Below are 18,733 nucleotides of genomic sequence, written 5' to 3'. Positions count from 1 at the left end.
TCGGAATCGGAATGGAACTCCCACGTACCAAACACCCACAAACGGATTTATCCATTCCGATTCTAATTCCAGGGTGAAAAAGAAGCGAACCAAACACGCCCTAAGTGCTTTGTGCTTTTAGAAGAACCATAGCAGGCCTCTGATTAGAATCCTCATCTACTACATATTATGTTCTTTAAATAAATCAAAAAACTACATGGAATAAAAAGTTACTGAATAGGGCCTAAGGGAAGGCCGAGTGTTGAACCGGGCTTGGCAAGATGAAAACAATAGTTTTGGGCCCGACCGGGTTTGGTGCGGCTCAGCCCAAACCGGCTCATTCCCGCTCCGAATGCGACTTAGGGCCCGTTTGGCCTAGCTTCTGGAAAAGTGATTTCTGCAGAAGTGATTTTAGTTTGGAAAAGTGATTTCTGTTAAAAGCTGTAGAGCGTTTGGCTGTGTCTGATAGAAAAGTGATTGTGCTGAAGTGATTTTAGAAAGCTGTTTGGCAAATTTTTTTACTGAAGTGATTTTGTAATACTATTTAACATTAGTTATTTTTAAAACTAACTAATATCACATGCCAATATTTCAAGTTATCAATAACTATTTAATATAACAAAACCATCTTAATGATAAATATCCATTAGGATAACAATTTATAAAAATGTACTCATCAATGATGCAGCAATACGATCTCGAGTTTGGGTCATGATGTAATCATCTGTTACTCCACTATAAGTCTGTGTTGAACTACTTGTACTGCTTTCATCTTCTTCAATGTTTGGTATATAATTTATATATTGATCACATTTGTTGAACTCTTCATCTTGCGTTGAACTCTTCATCTTGCGTTGAACTCATCCTAATAAAGTTGTGAAGTGCCATAGTTGCAGACACTATTTTTGATTGAGTTGGCACTAGATAACCTTGCATCATTTGTAATATACGCCACCGTGCTTTAAGTACACCAAATGATCGTTCAATAACATTCCTCAAGGATGAATGTGCATGATTAAACACTGCTTTATAACCTCGTGGTTGAGACCCCCGTCTAAATTCGGAAAAATAATATCTAACATCTCCGCCAGCATAAGGTCCTAAATATCCTTTTATATTGGGATACCCTGCGTCTACAAGATAGTACTTACCTACACATAGACAAAAAATAATAAAAACTATTAGATAATTATAATATAAAACTATAAATATAATTTACTATTTAAAAAACAAAAAACTAAACTAACCTTCAGGAGGATGTGGAAATATATGACCATAGTTATTCAAAGTAGTAGTGAAAATTCATGCATCATGCGTGGCTCCCGGCCAACCGGCAACAGCAAATGTGAACACCATATTGAAATCACAAACAACCATTATATTTTGCATTGGGTAGGGCTTTCTACCAATATATGGAATTTGATCTTTTTTAGGTATAACAGCACGAATAAGTGTTCCATCAATTGCACCAATAGCTCCTTCAAAATGAGGCCAGAACCTAACATTGTTGTGAATTTGAGGAGGGATTGTACTAAATGAAGGATCCAACTGTTTAATTTTGTCAACAGAAAATCGAACTAAACTATCAAGAACTTCATTAAATTTTCTACTAATTGTTTCACCTGAATGCTTGAAACGGTTTTGAATATTACAATTTGTTTCATTGTGTCCACAAACCAAAAGAAATATCGCAAGCGCCTCCTCTGCATGCATTGCTCGAGTTGATTGTAAACCATAATTATTAGTAAGCAACGAAGCTAATCTTTTAAATACTTCAGACTCCATACGAAGCATTCTATAACTCTCCCCTGGGGTTCGTAAGGTCTCTTGAACCCATTGCCATCCAGAAAGTGTTAAAGTTCTAGGATTTTGTTTCATGAGAATTATAAAGAAAACATACAGTATGACTAAGCTAAAAATTATATTTTATACTAACCTTTAATTTCTCCTCCCACCATTCAAGACTGGCATCAATGGTACCCCTTGCATGATTCCATCCTAATCCTGTTTCTTTACCGACTAATTGCATCCATAAAACCCAATCCCTTCTAAGAGAATCTCATTTATTTTTCAATTGTATTTTGTCATAAGCTCTATTTGCTTTCTCTCGAAATTTATTAACCACATTTTGCCATCCAATTCTATTCAAATGAGTATTAGGTCGGTTCCTGGCATTAACCTCTTCAACACATATTTCGCAAAAAAATTTAAGCAACGTTGCATCCCACGTAGCTTTAATTTTTTTTTTCTTTTTGGGTAGATGGTTCTCCTTGTGATGAATTCATCTTTCAGATTTCTAGTAAACAAATATGAATTAAAAGATAAATACAAATAAAAAGTCACTAAATAATTGATACATTTATACAATAAATTTCACAAAATAATCACTGAAAATAAATTCCTAGATGCATGCATTCATTTCCCTTCCAACACATATTGTACTCAAAAGTTGAGTTGTACCCATTGAATTTGTTGGGTGTTTGCAGGTATAGGCCTAAAAGTGATTTTCATAGCATGTAAACTACTAGTGTTCTTTCATGGTGCTTGGGAGTGACCAGAAAGGAAGGCATAATCAATTTTCGTAACAAAGAGATAGTAGAACAAGAGTTAGATTCAAAATTGCTTGATGCTTCTTCAAGTTCCAAACTTGAAGAAAGTTCGAAATACTAAAACTACCATCTACTAGAATTTTGGTTTGTTCTGAATGCTATTTTAACAACACACTGGAAAATTCGAGTATATAAATTGGATAACTCTCCAATGTAAACTACCATCTACTACCAACTACCATCTACTAGGTAAACCTTTCCAGATACTAAACCATCTACCCTATGAATTGGATAACTCTCCAATGTAAAATATGGCTCTTTCTATAAGAAAGAGCATTTTTTGAGAAGTATATGAAAGTTCAAAGTTTACAATGGAACATATATATGTAAATAGCTGTGTTTGCAGAGAGATATAAATGTAAAAGCCCATTTTCTAAACTATGTATTGGACAACAACTAACCAAAGAACTTTACCAATGTTAATAATTTATAAGCACTATTTGTTTTCTAATTGTGGAAATTAGTTGTAGAAGCACAACCACCTAAAATAGAGGTCATGATGCAAGAATGGTGGAACACATAGAAGGCTTTGTTTCAGAAAATCCATATATTAATGTTGTGGAGAACACTATAATGCCATTGTTGATCTTTTTTTAACTTAAAGATCATGCAGATTTATGATAATTAACATGTCTGCTAAAGGTAGAGACATGCATTCGATTCCCCTGTCGGCTCCGATCCGGCCAAGACGGCGGGATCCGACTTTGCCGAATCCCGCTGGCGTGATCCATGCCCGGATCCGGCTCAAAGGCGGATCCGAGGCTGGATCCGGCAAAGCCGAAGCTCGCCGGCGCGGATCCGGCCAAGCCGGCGGGATCCGTCTTTGCCGGATCACGCCGGCGAGGATCTGGGGCCAGATCTGGGGCCGGGCGCAAATCTGGGGCCGGATCTGGGGCCGGATCTGGTGCCGGGCACGGATTAGGGAGAGAAATCAAGAGAGGGAGGGAGATAAATCTGAAAAAAAAAACACTCTTCTTGAAAAAAAAAAAAATGGGGAGTACCTTGGAGGTTCGCCGGAGAAAAAACTCGCCGGTGGAAAGGCGTCGCCGGAGAGGAAAAGGGGAGAGAGATGAAGAAACTCGCCGAAGAGGAAGAGAGGAGAGGAGAGTGATTAGATGAAGAAGAAGAGGAAAGGAGTGTTTTTTTTTGTGGGAGTAGTAGGTTGCTGTGAGTAATGGGAGGGTAATGGTAGAGTGATGGGAGAGAGAGTATTTTAATTATAAAAGGATATGATAGAATTGTATTGAATGTTTAAGGGCAATTTCGGTATTTTTGTAAAAAAATTTAAGTGGGAAAACAGCTTCTGCGGGAATCTGTTTTGAAAAGCAGGTTTTTTCAGCTTCTGCTTTTAGGGGTTGAAGAATCAGTTTTCAGCTTTTAAAAAGCAGAATCAGATTTTTCAAATACCGTTACCAAACACTCTATTGGGCTGCTGAAAATCACTTTTAGGAAGCTGGGCCAAACCGGGCCTTAGATTGTTATTATTATATTATTATTTATTTATTATATTATTATTTATTATTATATTATATTATAATACGCCTGCCATAACCTCCCTTATAAATACGGCATTACGATTTACGAACTTGATTGTTGTTCTTTTTCCGCTCTCTCTCTCTCTCTCGTGCTTCATCGTTCCGGAACCTCTCCAAAACCCTTCCTCCTCTCCCTTCCCTCCCCCTTGCGCGAGCTCCGACGAGGACGACGACGACGACGACGACGAAGGGGATCTCGGCGCCGACTCCATGGACGCCCCGGGCGGTGACGGCGCCGACTTCTACGCTGACATCCTCCGCAACCTCGACCCCGGCGCCGCGGGCTTCGCCAGCGCCGGCGCGGCGCTCTCCGCGCTCTGCGACGCCTTTGCCATCGTCCCCGACGAGTTCTTCGACTCCCTCGCCATCGACGACCTCGCCCGCCACCTCGTCGACCTCGCCTCCGGCCGCGGCGGCGGCGGCGAAGGGGCCGTCGACCCCTCCGTCGCTGTCCTCGCCGCGCGCGCGATCACCCTCGTCTGCGACGCGAGCCCCGACTCCGCCGGCGCCTTCGTCCGCCGCGGCGTCGTCCCCGCGCTCTGCGCGCACGTGGCGAGCATCAAGTACATGGACCTGGCCGAGCAGGTGCGGATCGCGCGCGCGAACCCTCGCTCCTCTGCTTTTACACGCCCTAATTTTAGGTTATTATTTATTTGATCGGTACAATGTGTTGTAGTGTTTGCGAGCGCTGGAGAAGATATCGCTGGAAAGGCCGGAGAAGTGCTTAAGCGCCGGCATTGTCCCTGCGGTTCTCAAGCACTTTGATTTCTTCTCATTATCCACACAGGTAATAATACTGTAACACTCTCAATCAAATTCCTCTAGGAAGCACTTGGAAACAATTTATGATAGAGTTCGGAGTAGTTTTTGTAGCAATTGACACTGGGAGTTCACAATTATTCGTAATCAATTTGATTTTTACAAGATAAATGTATAGCATACCAATTCTATCCTAAGTATTTGATTTTGATAAGTATAAGAAATTTTATGTAAAGAAAAATAAAAAGTTATTGATTTCATATGATTAGACTAGACTAGTTGTGTAGCCCTTAATTTGGATTTTTTTACTATTGCACAAACTTGATCTTATGCAAAACCATTTTCTTGTATTAAGTACCTGCTTCTGCTCTCAACTACTGACACTTTCAGTAGAGCAGACAAGAAAAAGAAAAGTTTGAAGCAGAATTGCAATTTTGTGGACCCAAAAGCGGAAGCTGCAAGCTTCTGTTTTAATAAGAAAACTAACAATGCTTGTCCTAGCAGAACTGACTCCCACAGCTGGGCAAAACAGTCCCTAATTTCAGTGTGGATTTGCTACTAAATTAATATTTCTTTATTTATGACAATTGAAGAGGGTCGTAGTTTCAATTATGTCGAACGTATTCTCTGTGATCAACTTGGAACACTCTTCCCTTGTGATCGAAGCTGTTCCCGTCTTATGCAACCTTCTGCAATCGGAAGAAAAGCAGGTAAACATCAAGATCACTCTTTCCTTGATGTTTTCAGTTGAATAAAATTTCTTGCGCCGTATCAATTATTCTTTTGTTCTTTTATTCATATAAGATTGTGGATGGTGCTCTTGATTGCTTGTTGGTGATTGGGCAAGTCTTTCATACTTCTCCAAAGCTGTGTGATGAGATCTGCATGCTAGGAGTGGTCGCTCATTCCGTACAGTTGATGAACTCCAACAATTCGAGGTCTCTGGACAGAGATAATTTACTAGTATGTTTCTTATCCTTGTATTTTTTTTTAAAATTTTTATTAACATTTAAAATGTTAAAAAATCCACTAACTTTTCACAGATCTAATTCAAACTGCTAACTTGAATTGTTGTAGAAAAAGAAAATGCACTAACTCAGTTCCAATTCAAACTGCTAACTTGAATATGGTGCAGGAAAATAAAAAAGAAAAAGAAAAGGCACTATCTTATGTTTCATTGCAATTTAGCCCTTGTAGTTTTGATTTGGTGCAAAACGCTCACCAACTATCTAATGTGGTGTGATTCTGTTTTCCTCACTTTCTGAACCAAATCAAAATTTTGTGGTCCAATTGTAATTTTTGCACCAAAAGAAACAAACTTACATGCTGCTAGTAACATTAGATAGTGAATGAATATTTTTACACTGAATCAACCGTTCTGAACAAAACTGCATACAAGACGGTTAGTAGGTTTTCTTGTACCAACTTATAGTTAGTGGGCAAAACTGCAATTAACTACATTCTGTGAATTAAAATTCAACACCATCTATCTTTTTAGTTCTTTTCTTAATTACACCTACAAGTTAATGTACAAAATGGCTTGCAGTATTTGATCCAGCTACTTGGATTTCTTGCTTCGGGCTCCATCATTGCAGTGAGGATTCTCTTCGAATTGAACATTGGCAGTGTGCTTAGTGGGGCACTCACATCACGCAACCTCTCTTTTCATAATCTGGAGCTTGATCTGGTATGCTTGCTGTGCCAAATTTGCTGAAGTTATAAACCTTTCCATGTATGAAAAGTCGATTAATAGCTATTAACCAGGGTAAATGGAGATAAGGCCTCTAGTTATCTTGTGATTCCAACTGTACCCCACTTAATAATCAAAACCTATAGATAACCTCTCGATTTTTCAGAAAATATTGCACTTTAACCAACTAAATAATGTGTTAAAATGCTAATTGGGTGATTATCTGCAGGATTTAGTTAATAACTGGAATAAAGTGCAAACCGCTATATATCCTAGGAATTGTCTGCCTTTTAGCCTATTGATCACTACACCTAGTAGATGGAATCTTATACTTGCTTGTTTTCCTTATGGCAGATATATGATGTTCTGAACTTGGTGAATCAGTTAATACCTATGGTTGAGACGTGTAATCAAGAAAAGACTCAACTGTTACAGCAGAAGAAGAAGACTATATTGGAAAATCATATCCATTTTCATCAGTTTGTAACGAACATCGTTTTTCTTTCAATTCAGGTATGATACTCGGTACAAGTATACAAGCATAAGTGGAAAATGCTAAGCTGTGTTTATCATCTAACTGGTTTGGTTTTTGTGGTGTAGTTTGTGGGTTCTAATGCAAAATTAGCTGTCTCATACGGGTTCCTTTGTATGTTATGCAACATATTTTCCTTAAGCACTCCTGAGCTGCTTGTGGAGTTGAGTAAGACAACAAACATCTCAAGGTGAGCAAATATCATAATTCTGGGGATGACTATGTTTTCTTTTAGTTAATTAATGAGTATTTTAATTCACATTTACGATCTTTTCTACTTTTTCAGCCTTTTGGCTTCCTTGTCGGCACATAAAGATCACCAGATACTTTTCCACACTCTGAAGATTGCTGAGATCCTTTTAGAAAAGGCCCCTGATTTTCACTTAATATCTTTCTGCAAAGAGGGTTTGGTTAATTTCATTGATGCAATCATACTGAGAGAAAGAAACCCTCAACAGTCTAAACTCAGAAAGGACAAAGATAAAAGCAATGTTGCTAACTCGTGCTATTGCTATTCATTTGGTTCTGATTCATCCCCATCATCAGACAAAGAAGCATGCAGGGTGGGAAAAGAAGCAGTTCTTGCTTTGGCCGAAAGTATCAGAAACACTTTTTTCTCCACAACAAGCGGTTCGAAGAATGGTGGTTTTGTGAGGATCCTTCAGAATTTGAAAGATTTCTTCTCTATATCAAATAATAACTACAATGCCACCAAGTCCCTCACTAAAGATGGGCAAACTAGGGAGAAGATATGTGATGCATTGCACCAAGTTAAGGCTATGTCGAATCTTGAGTTTGTTGATAGTGGTATAATTAGGTCTTTGGCTTGCTACTTGTCCAATGGGAGATTTCTGAAAGGAGAAATAAAAGATACTGATAAATTGTTGAAGCATTTACATGAGGTGGAAATGAGATTGGATGCATTTGCTTGTATAGCTCTCCTTATACCAGATCAGAGGTCAGAGGAGAATATTCTTTCCATTTTGGTGCGGAAGTTGCAAGACGCATTGCATGCATCTTGTTGCGACAATTTTTCTTTAATTTTAAGTGATAATTATCAATCTGAACTAAAGCATGTGACCATCCCGCTGAGAAACTCGGAATTTATGAAGATAAAGGTGCAATTTAGGAGGGCGGTAAGGGAGAAAAATTTGGCAAACTTTGACGATGTTTTGGCCATTGACCTTAATTCGCCTCTTGAGGCCATTGAAGCACTCTTATGGCCCCACATATCCTCAAACTTTTTGAAGGTAACAATTGTTCCCCCTATGGTTAGATGGTTCCTATTGCAGAAAACTTGATTGATATTATTTTTCTTTTTTCAGACACAATTGATGCACTGAGCAATGAAATTGTATCATTTTATTGAGATAGATCATCATCGTAGTCTATCATTTAATCTTTCTTATTAAACAAGAGAGCTCTTCTTTCTAACTTCAAATAAATTAGGAACGGTTTGTCTGATTTGTTATTTCTACATGTTTGTTACCTTGCATGCAATTACCAAATTTTCACTTTTTTTTTCCCATTTGTTCTTTTCCTTGTATATCGCCTGATTGAAAGAAAGTTTAATTAACTTTAGTAACTAATAGCAATATTATGAAGTTAAATATAGTATGTATTATCCTGTCATTGAATGATGATTGGGCGTGTACTCGCCATGCTTACCTTCTACCAACTTGATTATTCGAGAATTACAAGCAAACATAATCTGATAGTTTGCTCTTAAATCTTTACTAAAAACTGCCTTGGATTGTACAAAACTTTTATTTTATTTCTTCATTTCAGGGGTTGAAAAAATCAACTAGATCAAAGACTAACGCTACAGCCCCAAGGGAGCTTACGAAAGGTATTTACATTCTATTCAATATAATAGATCGAGTGATCATATCTTATTACTGCAGAATTTTTTATGCATATCTGCCCTCTTTGTGCAGAAACATCCGAATTGAGATTTTACTATAAGCATAAAAGGCTAAACCGGTCTTTAACCCTTTTCGAATCTATACTTCGAGAAAAGACTGATGCAGAGGGTGATTTGTTTGTGAATTCATCCTTCTTTGATGAGATACACGTAGTAACTTATTTGAGTGCCAGGAAAGCCAGTAGCACTTCTTCCCAAAAGCTCCATTATACTTCTGGATCAATACTTCCATGGCAAAAGCATTCTTTTTTCTCTAGTATGGTCATCGGAAGGATCCCATGTGAGCTAGAACAACTGAGCCCTTCATATGATATACTTTTTATTCTGAAAATATTGGAAGGACTTAACAGATTTTCCTTTCAAATTTCTACCCAAGAAAGGATAGATGAATTTGCTGAAGGGAAAATAAAAAGTTTCGATGACATAAAGACGTCAAATTTTTTGATGCCGCAGTCTGAATTTGTCAGTATAATGTTGGCTAACAAATTGGAGCAGCAAATGAAAGATTCCTTATTCGAAAAAGGTGTCACCCCTTCATGGTGCATTCATTTGATGGCAGCCTCTCCTTTCTTATTCTCTTTCGACACAAGATGGAAATACTTTTGTATCACTTTGTGTAATGCATTACAAAATCGGCTTTTTTTGAGTGAGCCGAATTCAAAAGAACCTGCTAGCAAGAAGTACAAAGTAGATCGTGAACAAATACTTCAATCAGCTTCGTTGGTGATGGCTTCTCATGCTCGTAGCATGGATTTAATTGAAATAGAATATCATGGAGAAGCTGGGACAGGTAGAGGGCCTGCTGTTGAATTTTATACTACTTCGAGTAGGGAATTGCAAAAAGTTGGTCTTGGCTTGTGGAGGGGAGATTGTTCAGAAAAGGGAGTAGTACATGCTGATGGATACGTATTTGCTCCATTTGGTCTTTTTCCTCATCCGTGGTCAGTAGCAGGAAGTTCTTCTGGTGGCATTGACTTCTCGGATGTGCTTAAGCACTTCTTCCTTCTTGGACAGCTTGTAGCCAGAGCCATTTTAGATGGAAGGATCTTGGACCTCCCTCTCTCTAAACCATTCTATAAAGCTATGCTTGATCAGGTACAACTTCTACCTTTATATGAAACTTTAAATATGGCCCTTTCCATTGGGTTGTATTTTTCTTATATATGTACCTACAAATATGAACAACTACTTTAATGTCCCTCCATGTGCCTCAAACACTGTTTTATTTGATGCATATCACTATATAGGAGGGTCTATATGTAATACACTACGATGAATAAGGCTAAGTTCTTAGTCTGATATTTTTAATTGTGCCTTTTAGGAAATTGACATGTATGATATTGAATCATTTGATCCTGAGCTGGGGAAGATAATGATCGAATTTCAAGCTCTTGTTAAGAGGAAAAAGTATTTGGAAACCAATTCAGTGGAGAATTCTCCACATGTGTTCGATTTATCGTACCGGAATTTAGCAATAGAAGACCTTTGTCTCCAATTTACTCTCCCTGGTTATTGCGATTATGATCTGAAACCTGGAGGCAGCTCTAAAATGGTAATTTTCATCATCTTTTGTTGCATCTGTATGCTTAGTTTTGGGCTGTAATATAGTCTTTCTAATCTTCTATCTTTTCTTTTTTATGATTTTTTTTTTTTAAATCAGGTTAATCTCGACAACTTGGAGGAATATGTCTCATTAGTTGTTGATGCAACAACTGGAAGCGGAGTGTCAAGGCAGCTCGAAGCCTTTAAGTCTGGAATAAACAAGGTTTGATCAATGCAGCTTACTAACTTGTTCCTCTTAGTCCTCAGCCTCATTAAAAATAGTGATCTACGAGATGGTTTTCTCACATGTTCATAACTTTCTCTTTTAATATATTTTGTAGGTTTTCCCCATAAAGACACTTAAAATTTTCACTGAAGAAGAGCTTGAACGAATACTTTGCGGGGAACAAGATGCTTGGGCTGTATGTGTCAAGGCTAACCTTATAATATTTTTGACCAATTTTTTTTTTCTTGACTTGGAATATGATTCTAACATCCCATATAATTGTTTGCCAGTCCTGCAACCTTGTTGAGCACATTCAATTTGATCATGGCTATACAGCTGTTAGTCCTGCTGCAATCAATGTAAGTACATTTGTAAAAATAATCTCTTTTTAGTTTAATTTCGAAGCGAACTACATTTTTTTCTGGTAAAATTATGCAGATCCTATCTGAATAATAGCGCACTTTGAAATAGGCGCCCAAATTTTGAAAATTTGATCTTATTACTGAGCGTTATAGTAATTTGATTTAAGTACCTCAAGTTTCAACTTAAAATGGTAGCTTTGATCCTGTAGAAAGACTATCACATAACTACTTTGACAGAAAACACTTTTATCAGAACTTTGAATTTTACTGAAATCAAAAGTAATGTTAAAGTTCTGGTACCCATATTAAATGCATTGTAGTTCAGGTAGTTTGTTTATGTTTTTTACCCTTCTTTTATTTCATGAAAATTCTCACAAGTGCGAAATTTGATTCTCCATGCAGTTATTAGAGATAATGCGAGAATTCTCTAGGGATGAGCAAAGAGCCTTCTTACAGTTTGTGACTGGGGCCCCTCGGGTTCCTCTGGGAGGTTTTTCGTCACTCAATCCAAAGCTCACCGTTGTCCAAAAGGTTTGTACTTCTTTTCTAAACATCTAACTAATTGTTTCACTCTATAAGTTTTGCCAACAGTATTCGTCTTTTTTTCTTTTCCCACTTTACGGTAAATTGGAGTCTTGAAGTGTTTTAAGGCTATATATATATATATATATATATATGATTTTTGCAACTTTGGTCCACATTTCTTAATTTCACAACTTCAGGCTAAATCTTCTTCTTCCGCTGGCCGAAGTGTGCCTGGCCTATGTTATGATAAACATGTGCACTAGTGTTCCTGCCAGGGGGCATTCTACACCATACAAGGATATTCTTTTAATTCTAGAATCGCACTAACATAACTAAAAGATGAGCCGAAGTCGCAAAATTTAAAATGGTTGTACTTTTTATGCAAAATGGCCAACTGAAAACCATTTAACAATATTACAATTTCACCTTTTAACGTATCCATAATTTCGCATATGCATCCTTTTTAGCAGCAGTGTGATGGTGATGCCAATTTGGAATTACCAAGCGTGAACATCTGCCACCATTTTCTAAAGCTTCCCCCTTACACTACAAAGGTAATAAATAGACCAATATTAACTTCAAACTTCTTATGTCTTTACACTTCATATTAATTGAAACATTTTCTGTTATCTTTTATTTACCTTTTTTTAAAAAATTTTAATGCAGGAGAAAATGAGGGAGAAGCTCTTATACGCTATGACGGAAGGAGTCGGAGCTCTCCTCTTATCATGACAAAGTCAAATTGCAAGACAGTCCGCGAAGGTTTTGTACATATGGTATAGCAAAGTGGCGAGCCAATTTTTAGCTGAAGATAGAACCTAACCTCCATTGTTTCTAGTTTCGGAAGCAACACGCTGTAGATACAAGATATTTATGCAGGGAAAAGGAGTTATATACTGGGAGATCCGATTCTTTCAAATCATCATATGACATAGTGTTACTAGATAATTTTCTTTTATAGACATAGTCCACCAGGTTTAATTGCTTTAGTTTTTCTTCTTTTTTTTTCTGGGTGATATTTGTGTCCCTAGACGTTTGTTTTGTACATGAGTTAATAGAAATGGAAATATTTCCCTTTTCTTTCACACCTTGGTGTTGATTTTTTGGTGTTAGTTCTATGCATTTGATTAATCATCCTGGAAATGCGATTTTTTTTTGTGGTTTTTGCAGTTCATGAAGTTTAGTTAAGCTTGTACTGATATTTGTTAAGTAGAGATGCAAATGGATCCAGATTGATAGAGCTCCCGCTCTGATCTGCTTCGAATGAGGCGATAAGTAGGGGTGGATAAGATCTCATGGATAAGATCTCATAAATTAATTTTTATTTGTCCTTTATAAATTTTTTTAAATTGTTGTTAATGAACCCGTTTGTGTTTAGCATATTAACAAACAGTTTGAACACGGGTTGAATTTTTCAGCTTGATATTTTAACGAGTCGGCTCCAGCTTGCTGGTATTCGGCTCATTCACATCCCTAGTGTTAAGCGGGCAAGTTAGGACTAAAAATAAGAAAAAATCAAATCAAATAATCCACTTCCAATCTTCCCAAATCCATCAAGGAAATAGAGTGGGAGGAGAGGATGTCCCTTCGCTGTATTCATCTCTATTGCGTCAAAAATTTGTTTCTACCCAACTTGAACTGAATGAAACGATAAATGGGGGCAAAAGTAGAATAAAAGTCAATCCATCCTACATCTATTCCGTTTGCATTTCTATTTGTAATATCAATATTACAAATTTGCTATCCCGTTTGCATCTCTATTTGTAATATCAATATTTTACTGAGCATTATGATGTAGTATCCATTCTATTTTAAGTTAAATGATGCACAAACAAGCTTTCTAGACTAACCGTCTCTGATTCCTATACATAAATTTGCTTTTGGTTTATGCTATAGTCATCTTTAGTAGATCGCTTGATAAATAAGTTTGAATCTTCTACCATATTAATATTAGTTCTTTATTCTCAAACGAAAATGCTTGAAATTGAAAATTCAAGCAGCCAAAAGGACAAGTTCAAGCTTCTTCCACCCTTTATTCTCTTCTCTATCCACTATTTGTAACAAACCTTTCAATCTAACCTTTTTTTTTTTGTGCACCCTTGGATTTTGTTTAAGTTTATTGATTTTTTACTTTCTATAGTGGATTAGATCAATCCAACTCCTTAAGATTTGGGTGCTCACGGAAACACTCTTCCTGCATAAGCTGGTGGCTTAGGTTCAATTCTAATTAGAACCGTATAGTCCTACTATGGGAGATTTGATTCAACTCAAAACCAAACCTAGCTAGTTCATTGCCATCATTTATTAGTCTCTACTTGAGATTGCATAGCATGCCTTACTTGAGATTGCCACCGAGAATCAAAAAATATCTCAACATACCGACCGTCCTCAGAGAAAGTGGCAAAGGACTTGGTGGTTGGTACTCGAGACTCAAGTTTGAATCTTAATTGATTCACATTTATAGTTAAGTTTATTTTTAAATGAAATAAACGAAGTGGGTCGCGTGCTGCATGCTACCTATCTCTCCAAAAAAAAAAAAAAAAAAAAAAAAAATCTCAACATGCTTCCATCCCAACTCATTTTTGGGGGCATTGTCTCGCTTTCTTTGAAATTGGCCATACTTTTGTCCCAAAAAAATTATGTGGAATAAAAGTTTGGGTCTGTATTGTGTCAATTTAATGCATAATGTGCGGCTAGACCTAAAACTCAAAACCGGATTAGACGAAACTTCTGCATTAGAAAAGACCCGAAAATATACTTGGCTTCCATTCTTGCCTCCTCCATTAACAACATTTTCTCTTCCCTAATGAATGATGTCTATTGACATCTCTTCTCTTTAAGATTATGGGGCAAAAAAATCTATCCCTACTGTACAACAGAAGGCACAGGAGACCTTATTTTATTGTTAAGAAAATTAGTTATGGCAATGTTTAATTACGTCATATTTTCTTAAACTAAATTTAAATTTTGATTGTGGATGTGTAACGATTCGACCCGCTGGCAATAATAGTTCGTTGAACCCAAACCACCATGAGATTATTGGGCCAAACCATTAATTGGGGCGTTACAAAACTCTCCCTATTCCTCATCGGGTCTAAACCAGATCAAACCAGAAAACCCTATTCCTCATAGGGTCTAAACCAAATCAAACCAGAAGACCAGAATTATGAGATTCTCCTATTTAGACCCTGATGTCCTCATCGGGTCCAAATCAAATCAGAATTATAGAGGTGGTTTCTACGGGTTCATAAGATGGCTCCCACCAAATCCATTCCAACTGATTTTTGGTTCTAATACCAATTGTAACAACCTGACCCACCAGCAATAATAACTTATTCGGCCCAAACTATCGGCCAAAAATGTTTAAGATCAATTTTTATATATTACTTACTAGCATGTAGACTTCATATATTCTAATAAAAATTATTTTTCTATCTGACGTGGAATTATTGAGGTGTTATGGTATAAACTTAATTGTGAAAATTTGCCAAGATTTTTTTTATTTTATGCATCAACGTTTATGAATTTGATTTTATTTGGTTTGCGCTTAAGTTGATAGATTTTTATTGGCGACATAAAGTTGAAGGGACCTATTTCAAAATAACCTATTGTTGAGGGTACCTCCACACATTTTTACCCACATTTTAAAAAAATAGCAAAAGCCCTTTTGATTGGGATATACATAAAGCACACATTTTCACCCACATTTTTCCACACATTTAAAAAAAAAAAATGCTAAACTAAGAAACCATCGATAATTAGACACGATAAATCAAATAAATCTCACTCTGGAGTGAAGTAACCAACATATATATAGTGTCCATCATCCAATCACAAACTTAGTGATGATGTGGTGTACACGTGTATAAGTGATATACGAGGCTTTTTTTGCATTTAGACCCCTAACAAATTTTTATTTTAAAAATAGTCCTGTTAAAATTTAATTTGTAAACATGGTCCTGGCCTTGCCACGCTGGCGCCACGTCAGCGCCACGCAGGCAGGGTCGGGTCCGTGTGTTAAGTTCAAACACGGTGAATGGTTCACCGTTTTTAGTACGTATTTTTTATATATTGAGAAGAAGAATAAAGAATAGAAATGTCAATAGGTATGGATATCCAAAATATTATCCGAATCCAAACCCGAATAAACTATATATATATATATATATATATATATATATATATATATATATATATAAAATTTATTCGGGTTTGGATTCTGATAATATTTCGAATATCTATATCTATTGACATCCCTACTCCTTATTTCACTTTTCAATATACAAAAAATATGTACTAAATATGGTGAACAATTTACCGTGTTTAGACACGGTGAATAATTCACCGTGTTTGAACACGGTGAACTGTTCAACGTGTTCAACTTAATACTCTAGCCCCAGCCCTGCCTGCGTGGCGCTAACGTAACGCCTGTGTGGCAGGGTCAGGGCTATTTTTATAATTTTAATTTTGATAGGACTATTTTTAAAATAAAAATTGCTCAGGGAGCTATTTGCAAAAAAAACCCCGATGCTCACGTACTCAAAACATACTATATTATATGATTATAATAATAATATATTGCAGAGTTAATCAACAACTTTTTTAAGTTTTCAATAGTATGATGGAGATTGGTCTGAGCGTGTACCTAAGTAATATAAAATTAGGCACTTAATTAGATAGGAATTAATACTATATAAAATAGATAGAGTACGATTTACTTAAAAAAATGTTCATTTTATACCAGAGAAAGAGTGTATATATAAATAACACTTTTTTATACCATGTCCATGAAAAAGATAAAAGATTATAATAATTGAGCTTTTTAGAGTACTGTCTAACATCATATAAAAGTAAGAAAGTAGGATTTTATTTTTTCAAAATTTTGATTTTGAATTTTTATATTTTTTTATATGCATATAAATGTACTAACATATATTAATACATATAATTACCGATACATATAAACCACCTGAACTAAAGGTCATTTTAAATATGTCCTCTAAATTTTAATTATTCTTATTTATATAAATTATAGAAAAAGCTTCAAATACCACCCTGTGGTCTCATTTTTTTTCACTTTAGTATTCTGTGGTTTAAAGTGTATCAATTTAGTACCCTGCGATTTCACACTTTTTCACTTTAGTACCCTGTGGTTTAAAGTGTATCAATTTAGTACTATGTGGTTTCATTTTTCTCTTTTCGTCGGCTCCTCTGTTGATATTTCGTTAAATTATATACAAAAAACTTCAGATATCCTACCTAGCTTTATCGAATATTTACTTTAGCACCTTTAGTTTTAACTTTGTCACTAATTTTTTTTCCTCCGTTAATATTTCGTTAAATTATATACCAAAAACTTAAGATACCCTATCTAGCTTTATCGAATATTTACTTTATCACCCTTTAGTTTTAATTTTGTCACTGATTTTTTTTCCTCCGCTAATATTCCGTTAACTTTGTCACTGATTTAACGAAAAAAAACTAGTGAAATGTATAATAAAAAGAGAAAAATAAAATCACAGGATACTAATTAACTTGATACACTTTAAACCACAGAGTACTAGAGTGAGAAAGTTCTAAACCAAATGGACTAACTTGATACACTTTAAACCACAGAATACTAAAGTGAGAAAATGTGAAATCACATATGGAGTATTTGAAGTTTACCCCAAATTATTCTATTTTTTTAAAATTTTTTTATATAAAGAAATAATTAGAGTGAAAGATTGATTTGTGCTATTTAATCCAACCTACATGATTAAATGTCTTGGTTATCTTTTAAAATATATAGTGTGACATAATTGATTTGATGGATTTTATAAATATGACGGATTTAAAGAGATATTATAGAAATACAACATAATGGTTGAATATACGGTAAGAGAGAAAAATCAATAAAGGAGTAGAGATATAGGTTTAAGTAAATTCATAATAATTTATTAAGCATTTTAGGCCATATAATTATATATATCAGTTTCATATGTAATTTTTTTTAGTATTACACTACAACAAAACTAAATTGTAGAGACATTTTTTTGTGACATTTTAGTATAAGTGTCCCACAATATATTCAAAAATTCTTAAAATTAATTAGCAAAAAAAATTTAACAAAGGTCCAAATAAAAAAAAAAAAATTAAAAAAAAATAATCTTATTAATTTTTATAATTATACAAATAATTTTTTTAAAAATAATTATAAAAATANTTTGATGGATTTTATAAATATGACGGATTTAAAGAGATATTATAGAAATACAACATAATGGTTGAATATACGGTAAGAGAGAAAAATCAATAAAGAATAATCTTATTAATTTTTATAATTATACAAATAATTTTTTTAAAAATAATTATAAAAATAGGCTTCTAAATGCGGTAAATCATTCACCACATTCATAACTTTTTATTAGAAATAAAAAAAAATAAAAGCGGTGAACCATTCACCGCTTTTACTATCATTAAAATATAAAAAAAAGTGAGAAAAAGAAAGAAAGCGGTGAATGTTTCACCGCTTTTAAATATGGTGAACCATTCACCATTTTAATAGGACTATAATTATAAATAAAAATTTAATTGGTCTTTTTTTTAGAATAAAATTATGGGAGGGGATTGTTGGACTAAAAAAGCCCAAATAAAAACCTCAATTACAATAAAAAAAAAAAAAAGAAAAAGAAAGAAACAAAAGGGGGTCGTATCCCTCTTCTCCCTTCATCCGACCCCCCGAAACCCTAGAGGCCCTCGCTGTCCTCCTCCTCCGACGTAGCACTCGAAGAGCCGCGGCGGAGCTCCTCGTCCAGCTGAGCGAGAGCTCCTCCGCCTCCTCCGCCTCCTCCACCGCCGCCGCCGCCGCATCCTCCGCCGCCTCCTCCCCCCGATCCGTCAACACCCGCCCCCCTCCGTCGCTGCTCGCGGCAGAGGAGGAGGAGGACGACGACGACGACGAGGAGATCATCGGCGGCGCCGCCGCCCCGCGGCGGCTGAGGAAGCGCTACCGCCTCGTCGCCGATCTCTACGCGGCGTCTCCGCCGCTCCGGGAGAAGCGGAGGATCC

General features: G+C 36.0%; 1 protein-coding gene and 1 long non-coding RNA gene across 3 annotated transcripts; one reads left to right on the top strand and one right to left on the bottom strand.

Moving 5' to 3' along the window:
- LOC109720110 lies at positions 596–3,758 on the bottom strand. 2 transcript variants are annotated; one of them, XR_002218872.1, is made up of 3 exons: positions 3,590–3,758; positions 1,227–2,275; positions 596–1,130 (listed from the first exon to the last, which is right to left on the bottom strand). It is a non-coding gene; the product is annotated as an uncharacterized LOC109720110 (long non-coding RNA). The 2 variants fall into 2 exon arrangements; XR_002218871.1 differs by lacking the exon at positions 3,590–3,758 and having other exon boundaries at positions 1,227–3,582.
- Positions 4,202–12,766, top strand: LOC109720087 (E3 ubiquitin-protein ligase UPL4-like). Its single transcript, XM_020246969.1, has 17 exons — positions 4,202–4,708; positions 4,800–4,910; positions 5,476–5,592; positions 5,687–5,845; positions 6,429–6,569; positions 6,927–7,085; positions 7,173–7,294; positions 7,391–8,354; positions 8,893–8,953; positions 9,042–10,123; positions 10,350–10,580; positions 10,689–10,793; positions 10,912–10,992; positions 11,087–11,155; positions 11,561–11,689; positions 12,154–12,237; positions 12,350–12,766. The coding sequence occupies exons 1-17, from the start codon at positions 4,334–4,336 to the stop codon at positions 12,413–12,415; spliced, it is 4,056 nt and encodes a 1,351-aa protein (XP_020102558.1). The 5' UTR covers positions 4,202–4,333; the 3' UTR covers positions 12,416–12,766.

Source organism: Ananas comosus, linkage group 14, assembly GCF_001540865.1.
Source record: "Ananas comosus cultivar F153 linkage group 14, ASM154086v1, whole genome shotgun sequence".
Lineage (NCBI taxonomy): Eukaryota > Viridiplantae > Streptophyta > Magnoliopsida > Poales > Bromeliaceae > Ananas > Ananas comosus.
This window is presented reverse-complemented; position numbering and strand designations above follow the sequence as displayed.

Coding starts and splice junctions, on each gene's coding strand:
- LOC109720087 (XM_020246969.1), top strand. CDS start 4,334: ATGGACGCCCCGGGCGGTGACGGCGCCGACTTCTACGCTGACATCCTC. Junction 5,846..6,428: donor TGGACAGAGATAATTTACTA/GTATGTTTCTTA, acceptor AATGGCTTGCAG/TATTTGATCCAGCTACTTGG. Junction 10,581..10,688: donor CTGGAGGCAGCTCTAAAATG/GTAATTTTCATC, acceptor TTTTTAAATCAG/GTTAATCTCGACAACTTGGA.